Below are 26,358 nucleotides of genomic sequence, written 5' to 3'. Positions count from 1 at the left end.
CAGTTAAATTAGAGTTTTACATAAACATAAGAGTTGTAGGTATACGAGTTAGCTTTCCAAATTATATTTATTCATTGTAAACAATGTTATAGAGAACGATATATGTATAAATTACTAAACACTGCCCAACTCAGAAACAGATTTCATCACTTACTTGTGAAAGGAATGCCATTGCCAATCGATTTATATTCAACATAGCTTTTCATTTATCAAGAAGAGCACCTAAGTCTACCAAGTCAATAGATGACATTCAACAGTATAAGGCACTTCACATTCCATCATCTTCATTCATAATTGTTAGGAGAGAACATGGTTTCAATCACAACACCCTTGCATTTACAACATAATTACCTTTACTTTATTTGAATCTCATTCAACTCCTTTACATCACATTCGCAACACAATATCATGGTAATACTCAATTATTCATATAATGCCTTTAAGGCAATGATCATAATACATTCTATAAGTAAACACCTCCACCATAAGTGGATCACACATCAATCTATCACAATCCTAAATCAACTTTACATTAACAATGAAGTTATGTCAACTTACCATTCTCCAAAACCATAATCACCTTTACTAAATTCTACCACAATTCACCATAAGATAGGTGTAGATAACAATAGAAACCAATAGTACAATTCAATCTAAACATAATTCAATAATCATCATGAAGATTAATTCAATAAATGTCCATTCAAGGCTATGAACCCAATTACTCAATTCACTAACAATTCCACCCAATTAGATATAGTTAATGGCATAAATCAACAGCCCACAACAATCTAAACATAATTCTATTATCATCGAATCAAAATCAATACACCCACTTTATGACGAAATTTAGGAAACTTGGAAAGACATGGGTTCATGGAATTTTCTTTCTGAAAATCCATCAACAAATATCAATAATAACATAAATCATCATTAAAAATCATTTAATGCAAGAACCCATGCTTAGAATCGAAATTTGGGTTTTTGTGTTTTTGGAAGAACTTTGAAATCATTTGGATTGAGCTCCTTGAAAGGAAGAATAATCAAGGATAAAGGATCCCCATACATTAACCTTCATGAATCCCACGAATTTTGAGAAGAAAACACTTGAAACCTTCAACCCTAGCTTGATTTTGGACATTGACCTTTAATGGAGTTCTAGAGAGAACTTTTAGGAGAGAAGGGTTTAGTTTTTGAGAAATATGAAGAATGAGTTCTAAAATACCATTTTAAATGTTTTAATACCTTTTAAAAAAAATACCTTAACCATGCATCTTGACCACACGAAATACCACCAACACTCAAGACGATCACAAACAAACACACGTTAGGCTCTAGTTACTCTAGTTTGTTTTAAGGGTCGTTACAAAAGTCTAGCTTATTCACTGATTTACAATTATTCACTATTAATTGCAATTACCCGATTGTCTACCTTAGCCCATAATCCGATCACATCCCAAGAACCCTTCTCTATACTTGTTATTTTCGTATTATTTGCTATTGTAGCTGATAGTTGAAACCAAATCTCCATGATATTTGACACTTATGTCACCCCAAATTTGAACCATGCTTTTATTCATAAATGTTTTTAGCTATGATTGACTTGAGCATATTCTTACTTGCCTATTGATTCTCAATTACAAACCACCTCCTTGGGACTCGACCCCAACTCACTTAGTTGGGTTATATTACTACTTTACAATCATTGGCACTTAGTATTGGATGAAGTGTCCTGATACGTGAAATTAGACAAGGCACAAGAAATAATGTCGTTAATCACAGAGCTGACCACAGAAGTTAGTCAAAATAGTACACTTGCCACTAGAGTTAGATAGAAAGACTAGAGAAACGGGAAATATGACACATTTAGGACAGAGAAGGAAGGGTAGTGACAGATCTCATCAGCAAAGTCATATGCCCATTTACATCGACATGAGCTTAAATGATTTGATTTTGGAGAGCTTGGACTTCCTCACTGAGTTAGGCATTTGTCTTCAGCAGCTGTTCATTCTCAGCTCTCAACTTTTCAACCTCCTTCGTATCCACAGAACTGGTACCAGGTCCCTTGGAGATAGCCCTTTGCAACTAAGCCTTAAGTTGTGCAATCTCAACCTACTTATCATTCAGGATCACTGTAAGGTCAGTTAACTCTAGTTTGAGAGAGGCTTGCTGCTCTGGAAGATCTGACACATGAGACCTGCCTTTTGCCTTTCCCTCAACACATTCACACTCCAAGAGGGTTATAGTAGTGAACATATACTTGATAGTACTAGGTACGCCTCTTCCAATAGGTACTTCAAAGTGTTTGAACACATAGTTCAACAGATTCCCATAAAGAATGCCATGTTTGGTGGACATCCAAGTCATTATCATGTGCATGTGTTCGAGCATAATTGCAGGAAGATTGATGACCTCAAGTTCATCCTATTTTTCCATGAGAAACATATCAGCAGCAGATGCAACAGTTCTCTTCTTAGTCCTTGGTACCAAAACCTTGTTGATGAACTCAAACATTAACTGGTACTCCCCTTTGAGAAATATCTTAGGCAGACTTGCTCGTTTGATGTCCCCTCGCTTTGTGGCCTATTGATTAAACTCACTAGAGGGCTTGCATCCTTCAATGGACCGGATCCGGTACACTCAAAATGATGCCCAAGATTTCATCATTCAGAGATATGTCGACCCCTCACATTGTTGTCTTGATTCCTCCATCACTTAGAAGCTCCATTTTGTAATAGAATTCACGCACCTCAGGTTCATACAAATAAAGTGATGGGGCTTCAAACGTGTGATCCCAACCTTGTAGAGAGACAAAGTCAAAGAGAGTAGACATACCAAATTCTGATTGAATTTCAAGATCGAAGAATCTTCCATTCAGCACCTTTTGTTTCTCCATTTCTGCAATGCATTCTTCCCTAGTCAGTACCTTTTCTTCCACTGGCTTTTGAACAGAAGGACCTGGTCCCTTGACGGGTTTCGATTTCACAGTACCCCACACTCTCCTTCTTCACGGGAGCTTTTTTCACTGACTTGTGACCCCCTTTTGCTCTGACCTGTTCAACCTCTGCTTCCTTCTTTCTTTTAACCACAGCTCGAATAATGTCATCAGAATCTGTCTCACTTGACCCTATATGTAGAGGAGTTGAGGTAGGTTCCTTAGGCACATGACCATCCCTTCTTATTTTCCTGATTCTTTCAGTTTGGATTTGATTTGCTGCTATGGCACTTCCTATTATCTTCTGAACTGCTCCTCTGGTTGCATATTTTTTCTTGTCTCCTTTGGTGTAAGATTGTACCATCTTTCCCTTGCCCTTTATTTTTCTTTCTCGTTCAGACCTTGTAGGCTCATTGTCGTGTTTAGTCTCAGGAACATCATCAACTGCCTCTAGATCTGTGACAACCATTGTCAAAGTGTTAGCAGCTCAAACCCTTTTTCTATGCCACACCGAGGAAGTTTCTTCTTCCTTTTCTTCCTCATTGTCAACATCAAATAACTTAGGAGTTTGGTCGAACACGGGTTGAGCACTGTAAGGGACCTGTTCCGGCGATCTCAACTCTTGTTCCAACAGAGTTGGTTGAACATCTCCTCTCAGGTATGCCAAACTTTGTACAACAACCAGTTCCTTTACTGCTGCTAAGATATTGGACTCTGGACCCTCCCTTCAGCTGCACAGACATGGTAAATGACATAGCTCTAGACACTTCAAGTTCTTCAGAGGGTGTTCCAAGACTGGGCTTCACAACTGACTGGGCCTCAAATTTTTTAGATTTCTCACCAGATAGAACTAAAGTGGAAGAACAGGACAAGACTTCCCCAGATTGGAGTGCAGGAGACACCACCACGTCAGTGTGTGGTGTGTTGGATTCATCAGTCTCACCAACCCCACAGACTGGTATGGACGGATATTCTGCTGGGGGAGAAATTGAATGAACTGGGAGTTTCAATTTCTTGGGAGATAGGGAGTTTTGAAGAAGAAGACGAGTTAGTCATTTTGTTTAAGAAAGAGGATAAGAAGATTTGAAGGAAGAAAAGTGAATTCAGAGAAAAAATTAGGTAGAATTTTGGATGTTTGGATTCACTCAAGAGATTGTATTTAAAAAGGGTATCGGGTCCCTAAACAGTAACGACGCTTGGATTTAAAGTGAAAGGACGTCTTAAACTGGCATAATGAATGGGGGAAGGACACGTGGAGTGACTGTTGACTGAAAAAAATGTGTAGCATAATTGATACTAACCTTTGGTAGACCAGGTCCCTTTCTATAGATAGTCCTGCTTGTATGATTTGATATTCCCTCTAGCCAACATGCCATGAGTGTGTACCTATAGTACGGTACCAGATGTGAATTCTTAAACGATAAGTAATACAGCTTGTATAGATACCCGCCCTCCCTAACATAGTCAGAAAATGAGATTTCATGCAGGCTTGCTATAAAGTCAGGTGACTTTGTGCATTCCCAGCTTCAGTCTGTTCTTGACGAAGTTTTCTTTGCTCAAGGGCTTTGTAAAGTTATTAACCACCTGTTCTTCTGTCTTGCAAAATCTCATTATCACATTTTTCTTCTCAATATTATCCCTTAGAAAGTGATGCCTCACATCTATATATTTAGTCCTCTTATGCTGAACAGAGTTCTTGGACATGTTCATTGCATTTTTGTTGTTGCATATGAGGGGAATAGTGTCTGTGAGAACACCAAAATATTTGAGTTGCTACTTAATCCATAAGAGTTAAGTATAACAAGATGCAACAACCACATATTTTGCTTCTGCTGTAGAGAATGCTACTGAATTTTGCTTCTTGGTGCCCCATGAAATCAGTGATGATCCTAGGAAATGTGCCATGCCTGAAGTACTTTTTCGATCAACAAGAAAACCTGCATAGTCAGCATCAATATAACCAATTAGATCAAAGGAGTCCCTAGAAGGATAGAAGAGGACCAGGTCTTGTGTTCCCTTCAAGTATCTCAGTATTCGCTTGGTTGCCTTCAAGTGTGATTCCTTTGGTGCTGCTTGGAACCTTGCGCAAATCCCTACACTGAAAACTATGTCAGGCCTGCTTGCAGTGATGTCGCGAAGTGACCCAATAATTCCCCTGTACATGTTTTTATTATCATTAATTCCTTCTTTATCCATGTTAAGTTTGACATTTGTGTTCATGGGAGTGTCAAGAACTTTTGCCTCAAACATTGTGAACTTTTTGAGCAATTATTTTATGTACTTCTCTTGGCATATTGACGTGCCCTGAGGGGATTGTTTGATTTGCAACCCCAAAAAGAATGTAAGCTCCCCCATCATGCTCATTTCAAATTCATTTTTCATCAAATCTGCAAACTTTTTGCACAGTGAATCTGAGGTAGCTCCAAATATGATGTCATCTACATATACCTGCACAATCAACAGCTCCTTACTTGTGGATTTTAGGAATAGAGTATTATCAATTTTACCTCTTTTGAACCTGTTTGCAAGCAAGAATTTTGACAGGCGCTCATACCAAGCTCTGGGAGCTTGCTTTAGACCATACAAAGCTTTGTCCAGCTTCAGCACATGATTTAGGAGATCAGCATCTTCAAAACCTGGAGATTACTTAACATACACCTCCTCCTTTAGATACCCATTAAAGAAGGCACTTTTGACATCCATTTGCAACAGTTTGAACTCCATGTAGGCAGCAAAGGCTATTAAGATTCTAATGGCTTCCATTCTGGCTACAGGTGCAAAGGTCTCATCATAGTCAATACATTCCTCTTGATTATATCCTTGTACCATGAGTCTTGACTTATTTCTGGTGATGATCCCATGCTCATCAAGTTTGTTTCCGAAGACTCATCTAGTTCCGATAATGGTTTTGTTGAGGGGTCTAGGGACCAGGTGCCATACCTTGCTTCTCTCAAACTGATGGAGTTCTTTCTACATTGATGTTACCCAATCAACATCCTTTAATGTTTTCTTGATGTTCTTGGGCTCAATAGTGGATATGAAGGCTGAATATGCAACTAGATATCTTGTTTTGGATCTAGTTTGTATTCCAGAGTCAAGTGGAGAAACAAGATTGCCCAAAGGATGAGAAGATTAATGTTTCCATTCGAACTTTCTAGTTATATCCTCTTCAGTATCAGCAACAGATTCATCTTCTTCATGCTCTTTGTTCTGAGAGTCTCCCTCTTGAGCTGCACCAGAGGGACCAGGTTCTTCTGTGAGTTCTGCACTTTTTCCTTCCTTTGGAACCTGTTCACTTCCAGGAGTTTGGATTAGTTTATTTGGTTGAACCTTCATCAGTTCCTCTAATTCAATGTATTAATTGTTTTCATCCTTGTTCTTATCATCAGATTCATCAAAAATCACATTTATACTCTCTTCAACACACATATGTCTTTTATTGAAAACTTTGATTGCCTTGCTGGTAGAGGAATACCCAACAAACACCCCTTCATCAGTCCTGGCATTAAACTTGCCAAGATCATCCTTTCCATTATTCAATACGAAACATTTTCAACCAAAAGGTTTCAGATGAGCAATTAAAGGTTTCCTATTGTTCAACAAATCATACGGGGTTTTCTTGATCACTAACATGATGAGACACCTGTTTGTAACATACATGACTACTTCTACCCAAAAGTCATTGCAAGCCCTGAGTCAACCATCATGGTTCTAGTAATATACACCAATGTCCTGTTCTTCCTTTCCACAACCCTATTTTGCTGAGGAGTTCTTGGTGCAGAGAAGTTGTGATGAATTCCATTTTCAGCACAAAAGCCTTCAGATTGTGTATTTTCAAACTCTGTGCCATGATCTGATCTGATGCTTCCAATCTTGCAGTTAACCTTCAGTTGAATTGCCTTGGCGAAGGTGATCTGTAGTCCAACTCATCCTTGGTCCGCAAAAACATATTCCAGGTGAACCTAGAGAAATCATTAACAACTACCATAATGTACTTATTACCTCCCCTATTTTGGATCATGACAGGTCCACATAGATCAATGTGGAGAAGTTTTAGCGGTCTGGTTGTGCTTACACCTTTCTTGGGTTTGAAAGATGATCTCGTTTGTTTCCCTTTTACGGAGGCCTCACAGACTTTGTTGTTAGAAAACTTCAGCCTTGGCAGTCCATGAACCAGGTCCCTCGTAACAAGCTTGTTTAGCAATGAAGCGCTCACATATCCCAATTATCTATGCCATAGATTTGCATTGTCAGTCTGAGCACTTAGACACGTGAGACTATAACCTTCTATTGAGTCAATATCTGCAACATACATATTTTTTACTCTTTTGGCAGACATGACAACTTTGTGAGTAACACAGTTGATAACCAGGCACCTGTCAAATAAGAATTTAACTTCATTTCCCTTATCACAGATTTGAGATACACTTAACAAATTGTATTTCAAACCATTCACATAATGAACATTGTCTATGAAATGTTCTGTTGATCTTCCTATTTTGTCAATTACGAGAATGAAACCCTTTTTTCCTTCACCAAACGACACACCTCCGCCCTGGTGTGCTTCCAAAAAGAGGAAGTTTTGAGTGTCTCCAGTCATGTGCCTTGAGCATCCACTGTCCATGTACCAACACTGATTGTTTTCTCTCTTCTGCACAAGAATAACTTATTAGACTTAGGAACCCACTTGAGATGGAGTTCCCAAAACTGTCAAAAGGTTTAATGAGAAATCTTCATGTCCACGGAGGCAAAGTGTTCTTACTAAAATGGTATTTGGGACTAGGTACCTTTTTCTTTTCTACATATCTTTTTCTTATCACGAGAAAATTATCTTGCCTTTCTTTTACTCTCTTTAGAGACTCAGATTTTTCTTTCAGATGGCCATTTCTTCCACAATGGGTACACAAAAGAATGTCATAAACAGAGACATATTTGCTGTGAGGATTGTAGGAAGGTTCTATCTGCCTAAAACCTAATCCCTTTTTGTTGTTAAGCTTTTGATTGGCTAAGTTCGAAAGGATCTTAGATGAATCAGTCCATTTCAGGGAATGATTCAGCTCTTCTTTGATCTTGCTAAGGTCCTTCATTAGTTGAGAATTCTTTTCAAGAGAAACCACTAATTTAAATTCCGATGCCTTTAACTTTTCTTCTAATTTAACCTCAAAGCTATTGAGTTTCCGTGTCCTACCCTCAGAGGTCCTCGTTGGGCAGCGTGTTCTCATTTTCTATAATACTTAGCCTAACACTCATTTCAGACATTTGAGAGTTAAGGGCTGCATTTTCATCCTCACACATACTCAGTTTTTCACTTATCATCGTATTCTCAGTGGTTAGTTCATCTACTGAGTCAATTAAAACTGCAGCAAGTTTTCTTAGCCTTTTAATGGATAAAGTATCTATATCACTTTTGAGATAAAAAAGGGTTACCTCATCCTAGTTCTCTTCATCGTCCGATTTTTCCATAAGTGAGATAATGGAATTGAACACAGTTTCATCATCTTTGACGGCCATCATCGAGACATCTTCATGACTGTCCTCTTCTTCCTCTGATTCACTGGATCTATTTCTCATACTGCAAAGGCTTTCTTCACTACTAGATAGGCGTGCACCTTTCTTCTGGCATGATCTGGGACCTGGTCCCTTCCGCGAGGTTTGAAGTCCTGAGCTTCCTGCTTCTGAATTAGATAGTCCCTAATGAAATATTCAAGATTCTCATATCTGTGGCAAAGATCATTTGCATTTGTTGCTCTGCTGGTAGATCCTTTCTTTTGGAACCCTCAATGTTTTTTTATTATCTTCTTAAACCTCTTAGTGAGATAGGCCATCTCATCCTCATCTTCTGACACATCATTCAGAGAAATTTTTAAGGCCATTGATTTCTCCTTCTTTCCTTCCTTCACGTTTGACCCCTATTGCATGTTCAGCTCGTAGGTTTGAAGGTTTCTGATCAAATCATCCATGGTGAGTGTCTTTAGGTCTCTTGCTTCAGTGATACCATTCACTTTACTCTCTAATGACTTGGGAAGCACCCTGAGAATCTTTCAAACTTATTTGCTTGGGTGAATGGGCTCACCAAGACAACTTAGTTCGTTGGTTATGAAAGTGAATCTTGTATTCATCTCGTGGATGGTTTCGCCTTCCTTTGTGAAGAAGTTCTCATATTGAGTCGTTAGCATATGTACCTTAGACTCCTTCACTTGTGTCGTTCCTTCATGAGCTGTTTTGAGACAATCCCATATTTCTTTAGTTGTCTCGCACGTAGAGCTTTTGTTGTACTCATCTAGACGAATCCCGCACACTAGCAACTTTTTTGCTCTATAGTTCTTTTCTATCTTTTTCCTGTCAGCTTTATTGTACTTCCTTCTGGTTTTGGGAATCACCTTGGTAAGTTTTCCATCTACTACATCTTTGGTAGGAATGTAAGGTCCGTCAAGAATAACATCCCATAGCTCAGTGTCTTCAACATTGATGTAGTCATGCATACGCGTCTTCCACCTTCTATAAAATTGTCCGTTAAAGCGAGGTGGTCTAGTGGTGGACTGACCTTCTTTTAGGCTAGGTGGAGCAGTCATTCCTTCAGAATCTTTTCTTTTCCTGGTGTTACCCAAATAGAAAGCCAAGCTCTGATACCACTTGTTGGAATGTATGCGTTCACTAACTACAATAGGACCAGGTCCTTAGCACAATTAAGATAAACTGAAGTAAATGTAGAAAGTAAAGATAACACACACAACTTTACGTGGAAACCTCCTTTCTCAAGGGAGTAAAATCACTACCTGTCTCCGAGATTTTCAAACTGTTTTTACTAATTTTCTCAAGCAACTGTAAAATACAGTTTACAACACACACGAGATTAACCTCCTAATCTCTATTCTGAGTAATACACTATCACTCAATGAGCTAAATCAATGCCTGCATTGCCCACTATACTAACCCACCTGATTAATATAGATTTTTAATGTAAGATACAAAGTTTCTCTCAACTAAGCTCCTACAGTAATTCACCCAAGGTTTGAAACATTTCTAACACAAGTGAAACGAATCCTACAATATAAGCATAAATACAAGCAATCAAAAAAACAGCTGGTTTAGGAAGCAATACGTCAGTTTATGAGGTCCCTTGTTGTTTTGTTGAAGCTTGAATATTCTCTTTTTGAATGAAATGAGTGATTTGTTGTTTGTCATGTTGACTATATCAACCATAAAGAGTTACTGACTGTTGGACAAAAAAACCTTGTCCATTCTGATTGGTGTGGTACACTGGCGACCTCACCAACTTCTGACGCGACAGCTTCCCAGTTGTATAGCACACAGACCTAGACGAGCAAACTCTACAGAGGACCGGGTTCCTGCATTTGTGAGGAGATCATCAAAACATCCGGAAACAGTAAGACTTATCAAAAGATATTTTCGTTGATCTACAAGATGTTAAAGATAATCATCTCCACCATTAATGACATAAATTGCAGTAACTTGTTTCCATCCACATTTCAAAGCATCAAAATCTTATCTGCTATGATAAAGGTAGGCCTGATCCTTTTATCCAGTCCGTGAAGATAAATAATCCACTTTCCCTGGTTTTCCCTTTTCACTAAAATTTTCCTCCAAAATTCTGATAAATCTTGCACGGACATAAACAAGGGCTAGATTCAATAAGAGAAAAATTAAATATACAAATTGGGAAACAAAGAGAATCATAGCCAAGCAATTAAATGAAACATAGAGTGGAATGGAACCTAATCACAACAATGTAATGTAAGTTCAGGTTATGAAAAGACTAGAAATCTAAGAAATAAATGTAACGCATATGGAAACCATATCTTGAACAACACATCACTTGTGATCTTAAGCATGTGGAATTTTCTGAAAAATTAATCATTTCCTTTATCTATTCTAAGTGTAAAAATCATCTCAGGAGGCCCCTTAACAACATTTATTTCATAGAAACCCATTTGTGCATTAAAAAACCCTTCAATGATTAAAGAGCGGAAGCTCTTTCAACAACCAAATTTCTCAATGCATCATTGGACATTGTAACAAGTTGCTTGATTTGTAGCTGGGTGGATGGCCACTTCAATTTTTTATTTTTTCTTTTTATTTTTCGTCAAAATGCCACATTTACGTCATTGATTTGTCAATTTTCCATGACATCGTGAGTGTATTATACACATTTCATACTTTTAGCTGATTGTCAAAAAAGTGTTCAAAAGGTTTAAATCCGAATTAGTAGAGGTGTTCAATAGGTACAAGTTCTAGTTAAGGTGTCTAAGTGAATTATGCGGACAACTTTAAGGGGCCGTTGATGACTTAAGCCTTTAAAGTTTGTACCTCAAATTTGTTAAAGCTTATTATGAAAATTAAGGGTTAGGCCTTTTTTCGAGAAGTTAGATATTCACATTGATTTCAATACTTAAATTTTCTATTTTTAGGTCACTAGCTTATGTTTATCTAAGACAACCTATGGAGGAACATAGTTATGGGACATGTTTATTATGTGTTGTGTAGGTGGAATCCTGCAAAGGATGCTGGCGTATTCAAGATTTCATAAGGATGGGTGCACTATTACGAAAAGATACATCTAAATTATGAATTTGAGCGGTTTGGCCTTTAGGTTCTTAATATGAACCATTAATTTTTTAAAATTATAGGTCCAAAATACATAATATTACTAGTTTTAAATTTTAATATACAAATTTGATTTAATTTTATATAATTATTTTAGGAATTTTCAATGTAACACTCTTGAACTTTGAAAGATTAAAGTAAAAAAAATAAAAGAAAAAATTGTTGAAACGTCAAAAGTATTACTGATAACCACTTGGAGAGGTTTTACTAAGAAAAACATTATATATATATTATATATATATATATATATATATATATATATATATATATATATAAAAGATTTAAATTTCTATCATCACTTAGAGAGGTGCACCCACTCATCGTCATATTTGTATATGATACTTTGAATGTGGGTTCACAAATCTATATTTAAGTATTTTTAAAAAAAAATATAACACTACTATATATATATATATATATAATCTAAAGAGGGGAGCATGGGTTCACGTGAACACACAAAAACCCCCTCTAGATACGCCTCTGGCTACCCAAACTTTAAAAGAGTGTGTTAGAAGTTCTTTTACACAAGCTTATCACTCCTAGAGTGAGATCCCAAACAGTGTACGTCAGACGATGTTTAATGAATTTAAGGTATATATATGTTTAATTATATATTTTTTTAGTTAAGTTTAATAATTTTAGTATACTTTACTTTTTTATCATCTAACGCTATTCATTTTTTTCAAACTATGTGTACTCGGAAACTGAGGTACAATATGGTCATTACAACCACATTTGAGAGGAGGGCATCCATGAGACTGTCTAGTTGGCTAATGAAAGTCCGAGATGTTGATCAATGTCGGTCTTGGATGTTACCTAATATTTTTGATGAATTACACCAGTATTGGAACACAGATAAATTCAAGGCAATGTCTGAAAAAGTTAAAAAGGCTAGACGCAGTATTAGGGTGGCTCGTTGAACACCGGGGGTGAAAAGAGCTTTGGAATGATTACAAGAGCTGATAAGTTCTAATTCAAACTTTTAAATAAATAAAAAGTTGATTAAATAAATTAGTTGACTATTATCATCAGTATTTTATTCTATTTATGTGAAAAACAATTGGGGCACACTCCCCTTGTATCATAGGTTTTCAAGAGGACTAATGTGAAGAAGAAAGAAAATGAGTCGGATCCGGATGTGTGGGTGGAGGAAAGGGCCGAACGAACATTATTTAATATGAAAAGTGAATACGAATATATATATATATATATATATATATATATATATATATATATTGATGCTAATATTTATTTTTAATGTGGAGGGAGAGTATTATCAGTACATGAATGAGAGTCTAGATAGTTCGGTCCAAATGACGTCTGAATTGTCAACTCAAATTTGGACAGAAAAAGTGGTTGGGAGTACACAAGGGTAGAGTCTATGGTCGAGGCTTTGGAATGACCTACGACGACTTTAGTTAGGCTTAGAAGGTATTGGTTCGTTACTTCGAGTCGAGTCACTCGACGGTGTTCCGATATTTGTTATGTTAGATCAAATAGCTAAACTTACAGGAACACTGGCAGAGTCTGAGCGAAGAAGAGTAGCTGAACAAGAAATCATGAGTGCACCGTTCAGCAAATCAAAGAACAAGTGCTAACCTCGCTCGTCGACCTACTACATCTTCTCCTGCCGAGGACACCGATGACGAGAGTGTGGAGGATGATGATGATTTTATAGATTGCACCCTTAGCTTCCATCTCTTTATTTTATGAACGTTTTTGAATTTTGAAATAAATTTGAAAGACTTTATAAGTCTTTAAATTGTGATTTAAATACTTTTGAATGTTAATTTAAGTTTGTTGTTTTATATTTTGTGTATTATGTTTATTATGTATTTTGCTTGATTGGGCTGAATTGATTGTGCAGGTGGGCAGCAGAAACTGGCTGTCAAAAAAATGTAGAAAAAGCGACATATAGGGTGGTTTTGTCTGTCGCTTTTCTACACTTTTTTTAATAAAAAATAAACAGGAAAGCGATGGACAAGGTCCTTTAGTCCGTCGCTTTTTCAAAATTTAATTTCGAAAAAAGTGGCAGACTGCGTCGCTTTTTGGTATTTAAAATAAATATATAAAAGCGACGGATAGAGTCTCTTTATCCGTCACTTTTTAAGATTTTAAAAAATTACAAATTAAAAATAAATGACAGACTGCGTTATTTTTTAGAAATTTAAAAAACTAAAAATTATTTTTTAAAAAGCGACGGATGGTGTCGCATTTTCAAGAAAACTTTTTTTAAAAAAATAAAAAGCAACGCAGTCTGTCGCTTTCTAAAAAGTGGTGGACCTGACTGCGTCGCTATTCCATTTATTTTGACCAAAAAAGTGATGCAGTCCGTCGCTTTTGACCATCAGTTTTTGCCTCTTTTTTAGTAATTGATGATCCATCCAAGGGCAGTTGTGCATTTTTGATAGTTTGATGCTCTTTCTTATCGTTAAGATAATTCAAAATATTGTGTTTCACTTCATAGAATAGGGTTACCGTGCATATATCATGAGCCGTAAGAAAAAAAAAACATAGACCCTAACACGAAATTCATGCTTCCTTGAAATTGGATCATAGAAAGCAAAGTTAAACAAACATGTAACTAGACTCATACAGATTTAGTCTCAAAATACAGCGAACGTCTATGATTGAATTGCAAAAACTTTTACATAGGTTTCCATGATTGTGAATCGAACATAACTGAGATTGTAAATTCCAAGTTTCTCTATGATGAGAAATGACAATTTAAGAAGACTACTTGCATAATAGTTGCAACAAAAGTGCTGCTTCAAAATGATAGTACAAAATATAGGACCCAACAAGAAAACAATTAAATGTATTTTAAAAATCATTAATGATAAACTAACGTATCTCCTTTAGATTATAAACCAAAAAAGCAATATTTCTTATTTGTAAAGAGAAACCTAACAAAATGTCTGCACACGCAAGAGTTGGTGGAAATCCTTCAGTTGCTTTGATTAAAAAAGAAGTATGATTAATAGAGGTCAAACTAATCAATTTATTCATATATTTCAAAAAAATCAAATCTCACATTTATTCAAGGACATGTGTGTCACGATCCAAAGAATGACGTAGAAGACCACGAGAGCCCCTACACAAGCCATTTGACATACATAATGCATAAGGAATTATGACAAAAGATAGAGAGATTAGGTAAACATCGTCTCATATTATCAAATAAAGTTTCAAACATAAAGATAGAATCATAACTATGTCTTGACAAGCCATTCTAAACCAACATAAGAGTGGTTGGGACGTAACCCATACACCACATACAAAGTCTCAACGAAAAACAACAAAAGTAATAAAAGTCTTCATGACCTTGCCCTCGAATGCATGAGGACTCACCAACCCAATAGTAAAGTAGCAACCCAAGCTAGCCACGAGTGGAAGGAGAAGCGTCGGATCCTATATTATAAAACAATATTGATACAAGTATGTATTAGTATATGGAATATACTAAGTATGGGGAAATAAATAAAAGACATAAGCATGATCATATGAGGATTCAAACATGATATGCGTTACGAAGCTAAAACTTGAGTAAAAACTTTTAAAGATTTGTAAGTCATAAACGAGGTCAATGAATTCTTAAAACATAATGAAAACTTTCGTAAAACCTTTAAAGGTAACATAGTTCGTTTTGTGGGATACTTACCGTTAACCGACACTAAGACCATGCGAGCTATAACATGGAATCTGATGCAACCCTAACATCGAAAAAGGGATTCTACTTGCCAAGGTAGTCTCCGTAACATTCATTCATATTCTATTTGTGGATCCACTAGCTAGGTCATTTAAGACAATACTAAGGAGCACGTAGTTTGACACAAAAAGATTGTTTCTAGAGACTCAATTTCTACTAATGGGAGAGCCTTCATCTCAAAGTCCTCTCAATGCTAAGTAAAATCCCAATGGAATTAGTCATAATCATTTTCATATTATCATATTTGAAAAGACACAATTAAACTACCAATCCAATCATTAGTCATCACAGAGTAGCTCCTAATAATCATATTCATACATATGTGAGAAAATCTTTCACAACTATGATTTCATAATATGTGAGAAAACCTTTCACGATTTCATTTATACTTATCTCAAAAGTATCCTTAGTTTATAAATATCATTTTCATAAAATGTCCATCGCTTTCCTAAATCATAATTCATAAGTTCATAAGCTTTCTTCATAAATTCATCATCATCATCAAGTAAGAAGCATGGGTATATGTGAAATCAATTGGAAATCATGTAGCTTAATTAAATCATGCCTAATAAGATTGAAATTGAACAATTGAATCATAATCAAATAAGACACATGGAGATGGCATGAAACCCTAATCAAATTAGGTGAAATTGACTTTGGAGATTGAGATTCTTTTGGGACCCAATGGATGAATGAAATCCAATGGTAAATTCCCACATACCTTGATAATCAAAACCCTAAAATGCAAACAGATTGAAGAATTGGATCTTGAAACCCTAGCTTTTCTTCCTTGAGCTTGAGAAAGAGAGTTGGAGACGATGAACTTGGATGGTAATTAGGCATTTGAGAGAATGAGAGGGTTTGGGTAGTTTTAGGAGTTGAAAGGTAGTTATAGGACTTAGAAGGTCAAAACGACATAGTATGAGTACTAAATGCATAACAAAAGACCCAAATACACTTAAAAAAGAATTGCTAGAGTGACCTACGGGTTGGACCTACGATCCATAGGAGTTTCTACGGTTTGTACTGGTCAACCGTAGAGTCACTTATTGGGGCCTAAAATCTATCCAACTTCTAAGAAATCTTCCTAAGACCCGTCAACCTTTCTATGGCACATAGAACCTAAGTTCAAGCCCAAAATTTCACTAAGCCTGGAACACTCCTATGGAACCCATCTATGACCCGTAAACAAACCACGATCCGTCATGTTCACTAGTAGGTCAATTTACTGGGACTTGAAAATTTCAAAACTCAATCATGATCCTACGACTTCCTTTCTATAGTCCATAGATTGGACTCGTGGTTCACTGCTTTAGTGTCAAAACTAAACTTTTTCCTTTTAATCCAACCTTTTAATTTCCTAGGTGTTACAATGCACAATAAAAAAAATACTCATTCTTTTTAGATGCCACTATTGACATGTCCTACTTCAAAGGTGCTAAACTTGAGAAAAATTATAGTGTGCCAGGTATAATCTTGAGATACTTATTTTAGAAAAACAATTTCTCTAATTTCAAAGTAGGGTTACTTGTGGGATTATCAAAAACATGTTGTTGATCTATAATTATATTTATGAACTAGCTCAACATAGCATCAAAAAAATCAAATTTTAACTAAGCCATTATTGCCTCAACTTTATAGCCCTAATATGTAAATTCAGTACAATACAACACAACAAAAAACAAAATAATCCTAAAAATTTGTTGTGAATAGAAAGCTTACCAGATTGAGATGCTTCTTTTGGATCCAGCAAGGGGGTTGTTGTTTCCTGATAAGTCCTTTCATTTTGTTTTCCTTGGCCAATGTCACTACTAAAATTGATCTTTTCACAACCACTTGTTCCGAATATTTGAACAATGAAGTGGCGATCATCCGGAACATAATGGAAAAGCAAAAATTCACCCACTTTTAGATCATGCTCAGCTGAAAATTTGTCCCATCCCTGTCGAATAGCAAGTGAACCATTATAGTTGCATATTGTTGCCATCCATCGTCGTCCACGTGAGTCCTCCAAATAAATCTCCCGATCAGTTAGGTGTGGAACTGAACGAGCAAACTTTGGAGGAAAAAACTGAAAAGAAATTAATGAAATTAAAACTAAGAAATACATTATATTGATACATAACTCAAATTTTCACATTAATAAGCAGACAATTAATAACTATAATAATAGATAATTACGCATATGATTATCAAAACCAACTATACATTTAAAAAAGTACTTTAAACTAAGTAGGAAAAACAAGCGTACACAAAGAATAACACTTTACCAGAACTTCCAGGAAAGTTTCTGCAATCATTACTTTAAAGAAAGAAACAACTTTCTTTCCATTAATCAACAAGCGGTCCTTCTTGCACTCTTCCATCTTCTCACTGTGCAGAATTTGGTTCCCCAACAACTTCTAAATCCTAGAAAGGATATGAAAGTATTAATAAAAAATTTAAGTCAAGGAAATTAATACTAATAAAAAAAACAGATTAAATAGTTGACCAAAGCATATTAAGATGTCAAAAATATAAATAATATAACACTACCTAGTCAACTAATTAAAGTTCAACTTGACTGTTCATCTCTCTTTTGCAAATATTTTGACTACCTTTGTAATCTTAAGTACAAATGCACGTAGTCTAGATCGAACCTTATACTATACACAACATTAATCACCAAATAGTACTTTAAACAATAAATGTTATCAATCGAATCGATGTGTTGATGCAACAATGATCCATTCATGTTTCAGCACTCAAATAAGTTATTAACATTAATTATTTTTTTACATGACCCTATTTTTTCAAATTATGGCTATTAACAATTGAGAGCTAGAATAAACACAAAGATTGATACCATCTGGAAACAGAAAAAATAACAAGCAAAACACAAAGATTTCCAATATATACACACATGAGGAGGATTGAAAATTAAAAAGAAAACAAAGAAGAGGAAAAGATTAGTACCGTCTGAAAATAAAGGAACCAAAACTCTTTGTTGAGTCAGAATCAGTGTGCAAATTTGGTTTAAATAGCAAAGCTTTCTCCGTTGCACTATCCAAAAAAAAAAAAAAAAATTTTTGTTCTTTTTATTTGTCCATATACAAATGCATAGTGTTTATGAACATGCAAGTGTGTTGTGTAAAAAATGTGAAATTTGAAAACACGAGAAATAACAGAGTGAGAGCAAACAAATGAGTGTGTATGAACATAATAAAAATGTATTCTATGTGGCAACCCTATACACGTGCACAATTTTTTTTGGTGGTGTTTGGACATAAAACATGTGAAATTTGTAAAAGAAAAAAATGAGTATTTATTTTCAAGTTAAAAGTGATTATCAAAAATTAGATTTGTGTATGAACATAATATAAATTGAGTCAATATTAATATGATCACGATTTTCTCTATGTGGCACACCCAATACTCGTGAACAACTTTTATTAATAGTGTTTATACATAAAAATTATGAAATTTGAAAAATAAAATAAAATAGTATTTGTTTTTAAGTTGGAAAATGATATTTGAAAACTAGAGTTGCTCATTAACATTATATATATTGAGTCAATATTATAAGGATTATGACAAATCTCTGTTTGACACATCAAATACACGTGCACAATCTTATTAGTTGCATTTGGACATAATAATTGTGAAATTTGAAAAAAAATAGTATTTATTTTCAAGTAAAAAATGATATTCGAAAATTAGAGTTGTGTTTTAACATAATATAAATTGAGTCAATATTAGTAGGATTATAATATTGCCTATGTGGCACACTTAGTACACTAGCACAACTTTTATTACTGGTGTTTAGACATAAAAACTATGAAATTTGAAAGGACGAAAAAATGTATTTATTTTCAAGTTGAAAATGATAGTCAAAAAATAGAGTTGTATGCAAACATGATATAAATTGAGTCAATAATAGTAGGATTAGGATAATTTGTATGTGGTCCACCCATTATACCTGCACAACTTTTATTAGTTGGGATTTGGACATAAAAATTGTGAAATTATATTTTTTTAAAAATAGTTCATGTTTTCATGTTGAAAATGATAGTAGAAAATTACAGTTGTGTATGAACCTAACATAAGTTTGGTCAATATTAGTAGGATTACCATAATCTAGATGTGACATGCCTAATATACTTGCACAACTTCTATTAGTGGCGTTTGGACATAAAATTTTGAAATTCTAAAAAGAAAAAAGAATCGTATCTGTTTACAAGTTAAAAATGACAAAATTAGAGTTATGTATGAACTTAATTTAAAATTGAGTCAATATTAGTAGGATTACGATAATTTTTACGTGGCACAATAAAAAAAATATGAATTTTCATAAAATTGAGTCAACGGATGGCGTCCTAAATATTAATATCGCTAAAATGTGTGTAGCTTTATCAAAAAAATTATACATTGATGTGCTAGATGATATTCGTGGTTGAAGAGGGAAAATATACACCATATATGGTTGATGCAGAATCAACAATAGTTGCATCAACTCTAGGAGTTTCACCTATAACTACATTTGTAAAATAATCAGCAGGGAACAAAGAGGTGGCTGGACATGAATAATGAAGATCGTCATCAAATTTTATTTCTATTGTGTTTTTTCACACCATCGATTGCTAGTCTGCCACAATGATAGGGAAGGTGCGACAGATGGGTCATTCAAGGCCATTTGTGCATTTTTGGTATTTTGATATATTGATTTTTTTCTTATTGTTAAGAAGTGACAAAACATTGTGTTTCACTTTATATTATAAGGTTATCATGCATTTTTCATGAGTTATAAAAGATAAAATAAACATAGACCTAACAACCAATTCATACTTCCTTGAAGTTGGACCTCAGAAAATAAAGTCAAACAAAAATGTAACTAGACTCAAAAAGATTGTCTCAAAATATTGCAGACTTTTATAATTGAGCTGCAAATTTTTTGAATAAGTTAACATGATCATGAACCAAACTTAATTGAGATTGCAAATTTCAAGTTTCTCTATGATGAAATAACAACTTGTGAAGAGTATTAGCATAATAATTGCACAAAAAGTGCAGCATCAAAATAATAGCAGAAAATATATGACCTAACAAGGTAACAATTAAATGTTTTTTAAAAATCATTAATGATAAACTAGCATAGCTGATTTTTCTTCATTCCCTTGTAACTACTAAAGGTTATCGACCAAGTAGTTTTTTGGCATCTTAATTACTTCTAAACTTTGAGATTTTACATACATTAAAAGATATTCCTGCTGATCTACAAGATGTTAAAGATAATCATCTCCACCATTAATGACATAAACTGCAGTAACTTGTTTCCATCCACATGTCAAAGTATCAAAATCTTATATGCTATGATAAAGGTAGGTCTGATCCTTTTATCAGGTCCTCGAAGATAAATAATCCACTTTCCCTGGTTTTCACGTCCTTTCAAGATTACAACTCAAAAGAAACTAACTCTAGTACCTTTAACTCTCCAACGATTAACTATAATCGAAGACTCAACTCTCCAAGAAGTCAAACTCGCTTCTTGTTACAATTCTCTCTTAACTCTACCCCCAAGAAGTCAAACCCACTTCTCGTTACAATTCTCTCAAGACTCTACTCTCCAAGAAGCCAAACCCACTTCTTGTTACACAATCTAGGAATTACTACAATTCAATAATAAACCTAGAACAATCAACAAAGACTAATAACCCTAGACTTTAATTGATCGGACTTCAACAATCAATAGTTCAGACTCGAACACAACTCGTGAACCTGGTCCTCATGTTGTTGTGACGAAGCGTGAACCTGGTGGTCTTTGTGTTGCTGTGACGAAACCCTGCGTTTTTTCTCCAATAATTATTGCTCTCAAGATGATGTATTTCGTGAATATGCAATAGGTATCGTTCTGGCTTTGCATGAAAATTCTCTCAATTTCTGTTTATGCAAAGACGACTTTTTTTCTTCTTTGGCTTGAACCTTTTATAGAGTTTGATTTGTCTTCATCAACTTCTACAAGGAAAGGAATAACAAATCCTTTTCCTTCTTGAACTTGTCTATATTTACTTCTTTCCTTATTTGACTTGGATTGCTGCTTCTTTATTTCTTTCCTTATTTGACTTTCTTCTTTTCCTTCTTCATTTCTTTCCTTATTTGTTTCTTTCCTTCTTTATTTATTTCCTTCTTTGCTTATGCATTTCAGCTCTTTCTTTATTTCTTTTTTCGCTCATTTATTTCTAAACTTTTTCATCTTTGCCGCAATCTCTCATATTTGTACAGATTGCCTGCAGTCACATCTGAGAACTTGGTTCACCTGATAGAGTACACATAAGACAACAAGTCATGAACCATGTTCACTTTATCAATCATCAAAACTATTCTATATGTTCTCCTACTTCCTAACATTTTCCCCCTTTTTTATGATTATAAACAATGCTTTGTAACACATCAAGACCTCTTTGTCAATCATCAAAACTATATACCATCAAGACTCTTTGTCAATCATCAAAACTACAAACTTCATGTTCTCTCATTCCCCAACAATTTCCCCCTTTTTGATGATGACAAACTATGCATAATATGTCACTAACCCCCTTTTGGCATCATTGACAACCAATAACCAAAGAACTTGATTAACATACAATCAGTGCAATATCATTTTAACTCATGTCTACTCGGACAACACTTTGAAGTACACTACTGCTAACAATAAGGTAAGTTAATATGAGGATATTAACCATCTTGAACTCACACACAATTAAGTTCTTCAATGAGAAATAAAATAAACAAATATGTACCAGCTTAAGCCCTTAGAGCCCTAATTCAAAAGCATATGATATCATGCGTATGAGACCAACACAAGCACATCAAAGAGTTTGGGAAAATGGAGGATAAGGATTGGGACGAAGATTATTAAAGTGGGGAGAAAAAGAATGCTTAATGTCATCAATAATGTTTTCAGTACGCCCATTGTGCACCAGCTCCTTCGTTATAATCAGTTTTCTTAGAATGTGAAATTACATCAAGAGCAATATGAGGTCCATCATCACTTGAGCATAATCAGTTTTAAAAGGTTAGGTGAGTATTTTCATGCACTATGAGCAACAACAACTGAGTTATGGAGCTCTCTTTCTTTGAACTTTTCACTTTTTTTTAATTCTACTCCATACCATTTTCACTCCTCCATGTTTTTTATAGACCTTTTCTTGATGCTATTTTGAAGGAGTACCAATTATAAGTAAGGGACTCATCACACTTTGGTGCAATAGAGATGGATTTATCAATAGTAAAGGCAAGCACCGATAATAGTATGTTACTAATAGATTGTTCCCCTTGAGAGATAACTGGTTATACACTTGGAATAGATGGAATATCAATTTGGAATTTGTGAACCTGGTTCATATGTGAGAGGTAAAACAAGGTTCCCCTTAAATTAAAACAGGGGTGGCTTCAAGACTGAGATTTTCATCATTTGAGTGGTTTGGGATTGAATGATGTTTATTGTCAAAGAAAGGATTCTTGGCGATTTTTTTTCTAATAAAAAGAATTGAATTTTTGATGATCGACCAGGTTCACTAGTGCTTATGTTTGACACAAACTCAGGAAATATATACATTGAAAAAGGATGGTACATACCTGAGTATTACAAAGAAACCAAGTTCCCCTTTTGTGTGCTCCTCAATGATTTGCTAAATGTTGTTAGTAAAAGAGTAGGGATAATATCCGCAGACCTTCTAAATATTGTTTGAGATGTGCCTGGAGTGTGTACATGTTATAGTATGAGACTGAGTTAGCAAATATTCATTGTATAATCACTCAAGCATAAGATTATTAGTTTACTAGCCAATTATTAAAGGAAATCATGATAATGCATCAGCTTGTTTCGACAAGACCAAGCTTTGGATAATTTTTCTCAAGTTCTTCATATTCAAGGCCTTCATGAGTATGTCTGCAACATTATATTCTCCCATATCAAAGGAATCTCAAGTTGAGTAAGAGAGAACTAAGTCCTATCAATTTTCAATAACTTCCAATGAGTAACAAGGACTAGGTTCACATAACGAAGTTCCCCCTGAAGGTGTACCAGACTCTAGTCCTGATTGCTCTGTTATTCCCCCTATCTCCAAGACCATGGGTTAATCCACTAACTCCTGTTGTAGGTGCATCAATGATTGTTAGATGTGAACCACATCCTTCATGACTAGTTTACTTAAAAGAGAAAAACTAGCATGACCCATTCTCTTATGCCCAAGTAGAGAAATATCATTAATGACGCTGAGGCAAGTAAGATTCTCTTCATGAAGGGGAATCTTATCAACTTTGTATACATTCTTGTGTCTTTTCAGAACTAGGTCCCGGAGTTATAGTTTGGCACACGATATTCAACTGATGTGAACACTACATTATTTTCTTTGTCACAAATTTCAGAGATGATCAACGTGTTATTCTTTAATGCTTGTACATAAAACACATTATCTATGGCATGTGGCTATGACTTTTCAACTTTATCAATCTTGACTCTTTCATCTTTCTCGTCATTTTCAAGGACTTCACTGTCGCCTTGAAAATCAGAGAGTGAGAGGAAATTTTCTACCATTTTTAGCACATGTTTGGAGCATGCACTATCCATATATCAGGTTGACCTTTTTCCTCTCACCTTCACCTGAAACACTAGTAAAAAATTAGCCTTGGGAACCCATATTAGCTTGGGCCCCTTTTTGTGAGTAAAGGGATGAATAAGATCTCTTTTAGTCCAGCAAGGCAAATAAGAAGATCTTTTATCTGAAGTATTTTTATTTGGAACCAGGTTTTTAACTGTTTCAGCCTTTTCCTTTTTGGTGAACTTAATATTTTTCTGCAAGGCCTCAAATAGAGCATTACATTGATTCCTTAAATGACCTGATTTTCCACAATTAGTGCATAAATTTTTAGACATGTGAATAGTGTGTGCTACAAGATTTTTCTGTTTTCTAAAACCTATCCCACTTTGACTGGTGGTCTACCTTTCTTGAGTCTGAGTTAAAATTTCAGAGGATCTGGTCCATCTAAGATTTTGTTCCAGATCAGGTTTGGTCTTATCAAGATTTTCTTGTAGCAACCTATTTCTTTCAGTTAAGACCTAACAATTTATGGTTAACCGTTGGATTTCTTCTTCCAGTGCTAATTGAAGTTCACTAGCAGAGTTTTTGCCCTTGTGACTTAATTATGTGGTATTAACCAGCTCTTTTAGATCATTGATGGTGTTATCACAAGAAGCAATTTGATCTTCCAATGTCATACAATCAAGTCTTAGGGATGCATACTCATTCATCAATTGATTCTTTTTGGATTTCACTAGATAGTATGCATCAATACGAACTGAAGACAGGGATTGCAATTGTTTCTTGGAATACATATTTATTTTAGACTTAGTTTCAAGAAAACTTACTTTTGGTTGTTTGTCCTCCTCTTCATCTTCATCAGAACCTGTTCTAGTCATTAGTGCCTGAATTGTTTCTTGTGTTTGACAGGTGTTTCTCTCATCTTTTGATTTTGTTTCAGCAACTAGTGCAAGAAAGTCATATTTATTTGTTTCCTCTATTGCAAGTAGTGACTAATTTTTGAATCTTTTATCCTTAGATTGTTCTTCTAATAAGTCTCTCATAGCGGCAAAGGCCTTTCTCATTGAGAGATCTGCTTCTTGCTTGGTCATTCGTCTGTTTGTGGGAATGTACTTATCATTCTTGATCTCTTTTACTTTTTCTGAACTGTTCCTACTTTGAAATACTTGTCCGCTTTTAACATTCTTGAGAACCTTTTGGTCATTAGCGCAATGTTTTCGTCCTCAAAATCTTCTGGTGTTCTTCCTTCAAGAACCAGGTTCTTCTCTTTTCTTTTTCCACCAATTTTCTTTTCTTGATTTTTCTTGAGTTCATAGGTCATGATATTTTCGATGAGTTCCTCCATAGCTAACTTATCTAGATCATGTGCTTCAATAATGGCTTCTACTTTGCTTTCCCAAGACTTTAGAAGAATACTCAAAAGTTTTCTGACTGCCTTCCCATTGGAAATTATTTCTCCTAGTGAGTAGATTTCATTAATGATTGCAGTGAACCTGGTATGCATATCTTCAATTGTTTCACCTTCTTCCATTAGAAACAATTTGTATTGTTTGTTCAAATTATCAATTTTTTATTTCTTTACCTGAGTTGTTCCTTCATGCGCAGTTTGCAAAGTTTCCCATATTGATTTTGCATCTTGACATGATGAGATTCGATTGTATTCATCTCGACCTATTCCACATATCAAGATCTTTTTAGCTTTAGTATCGTTCTGAATTGCATGTTTATCCGCATCATTCCATTCTTTCCTATCCTTTGGTACTTGAGTAGTTCTATCAGTTCCGTTCTTCATGGGTATGGTTGGACCATCCAACACGACTCCTCATAGGTTTGATTTTCTCATATTAAGTGATCATTCATGCAGTTCTTCCACCATCCATAGTACTTTCCATTGAACAGTGGTGGTCGAGTTTGAGAAGCTCCTTCTCGTGGTGTAGGTGGTGCAGCCATTGATCCTTTTCAAGATGTGAGTCTTTTAATGAAAATGTCTGCTCTGATACCAATTGAAGAAACCTTACCCCTATACAAGGACCAGGTTCTTGTACTTTTGTCAAGACAAACAAAACGCAACACAATAAAATGGAGATTTTATCGTGGAAACCTTCCTACCTCAAGGAAGGTAAAAACCACACCACAATCTTATTCACTTCAAGATTCACGTCCTTTTTAGGATTACAACTCTAAAGAAACTAACTCTAGTACCTTTAACTCTCCAACGATTAACTATAATTGAAGACTCAACTCTCCAAGAAGTCAAACTCGCTTCTTGTTACAATTCTCTCATAACTCTCTCTTAACCCCCCCCCCCCCCCTCAAGAAGTCAAACCCACTTCTTGTTACAATTCTCTCAAGACTCTACTCTCCAAGATGTCAAACCCACTTCTTGTTACAATTTTTTCAAGACTCTACCCTCCAAGAGGTCAAACCCACTTCTTATTACACAATCTAGGAATTACTACAACTCAATAATAGACCTAGAACAAATCAACAAAGACTAATAACCCTAGACT

The 26,358-nt window shown here is 35.1% G+C and overlaps 1 protein-coding gene and 1 pseudogene across 1 annotated transcript; both read right to left on the bottom strand.

Annotated features, from left to right (window-relative positions):
• Positions 1-6,603: 6,603 nt before the first annotated feature.
• LOC125828888 (uncharacterized) lies at positions 6,604-8,157 on the bottom strand. The gene is made up of 4 exons (XM_049508205.1): positions 7,723-8,157; positions 7,260-7,586; positions 7,087-7,164; positions 6,604-6,849 (listed from the first exon to the last, which is right to left on the bottom strand). The coding sequence occupies exons 1-4, from the start codon at positions 8,155-8,157 to the stop codon at positions 6,604-6,606; spliced, it is 1,086 nt and encodes a 361-aa protein (XP_049364162.1).
• A 15,723-nt stretch (positions 8,158-23,880) lies between these two features.
• LOC125828887 (uncharacterized) lies at positions 23,881-24,939 on the bottom strand (annotated as a pseudogene).
• Between the last annotated feature and the right edge of the window lie 1,419 nt (positions 24,940-26,358).

Source organism: Solanum verrucosum, unplaced genomic scaffold, assembly GCF_900185275.1.
Source record: "Solanum verrucosum unplaced genomic scaffold, falcon-dt-bn FXZP01000067.1, whole genome shotgun sequence".
In the NCBI taxonomy this organism is placed as follows: domain Eukaryota; kingdom Viridiplantae; phylum Streptophyta; class Magnoliopsida; order Solanales; family Solanaceae; genus Solanum; species Solanum verrucosum.
Note: the sequence above shows the minus strand (reverse complement) of the source record. Positions and strands in the feature narration are given on the sequence as shown.

Excerpts from the sequence above, each read along its gene's own strand:
- LOC125828888 (XM_049508205.1), bottom strand. The coding sequence starts at position 8,157 with ATGAGAACACGCTGCCCAACGAGGACCTCTGAGGGTAGGACACGGAAA. Across the intron at positions 7,587-7,722 it reads GATATGTAGAAAAGAAAAAG|AAGAGAGAAAACAATCAGTG; the intron begins GTACCTAGTCCC and ends ATTCTTGTGCAG. Across the intron at positions 6,850-7,086 it reads CATGGACTGCCAAGGCTGAA|ATCACCTTCGCCAAGGCAAT; the intron begins GTTTTCTAACAA and ends GTTGGACTACAG.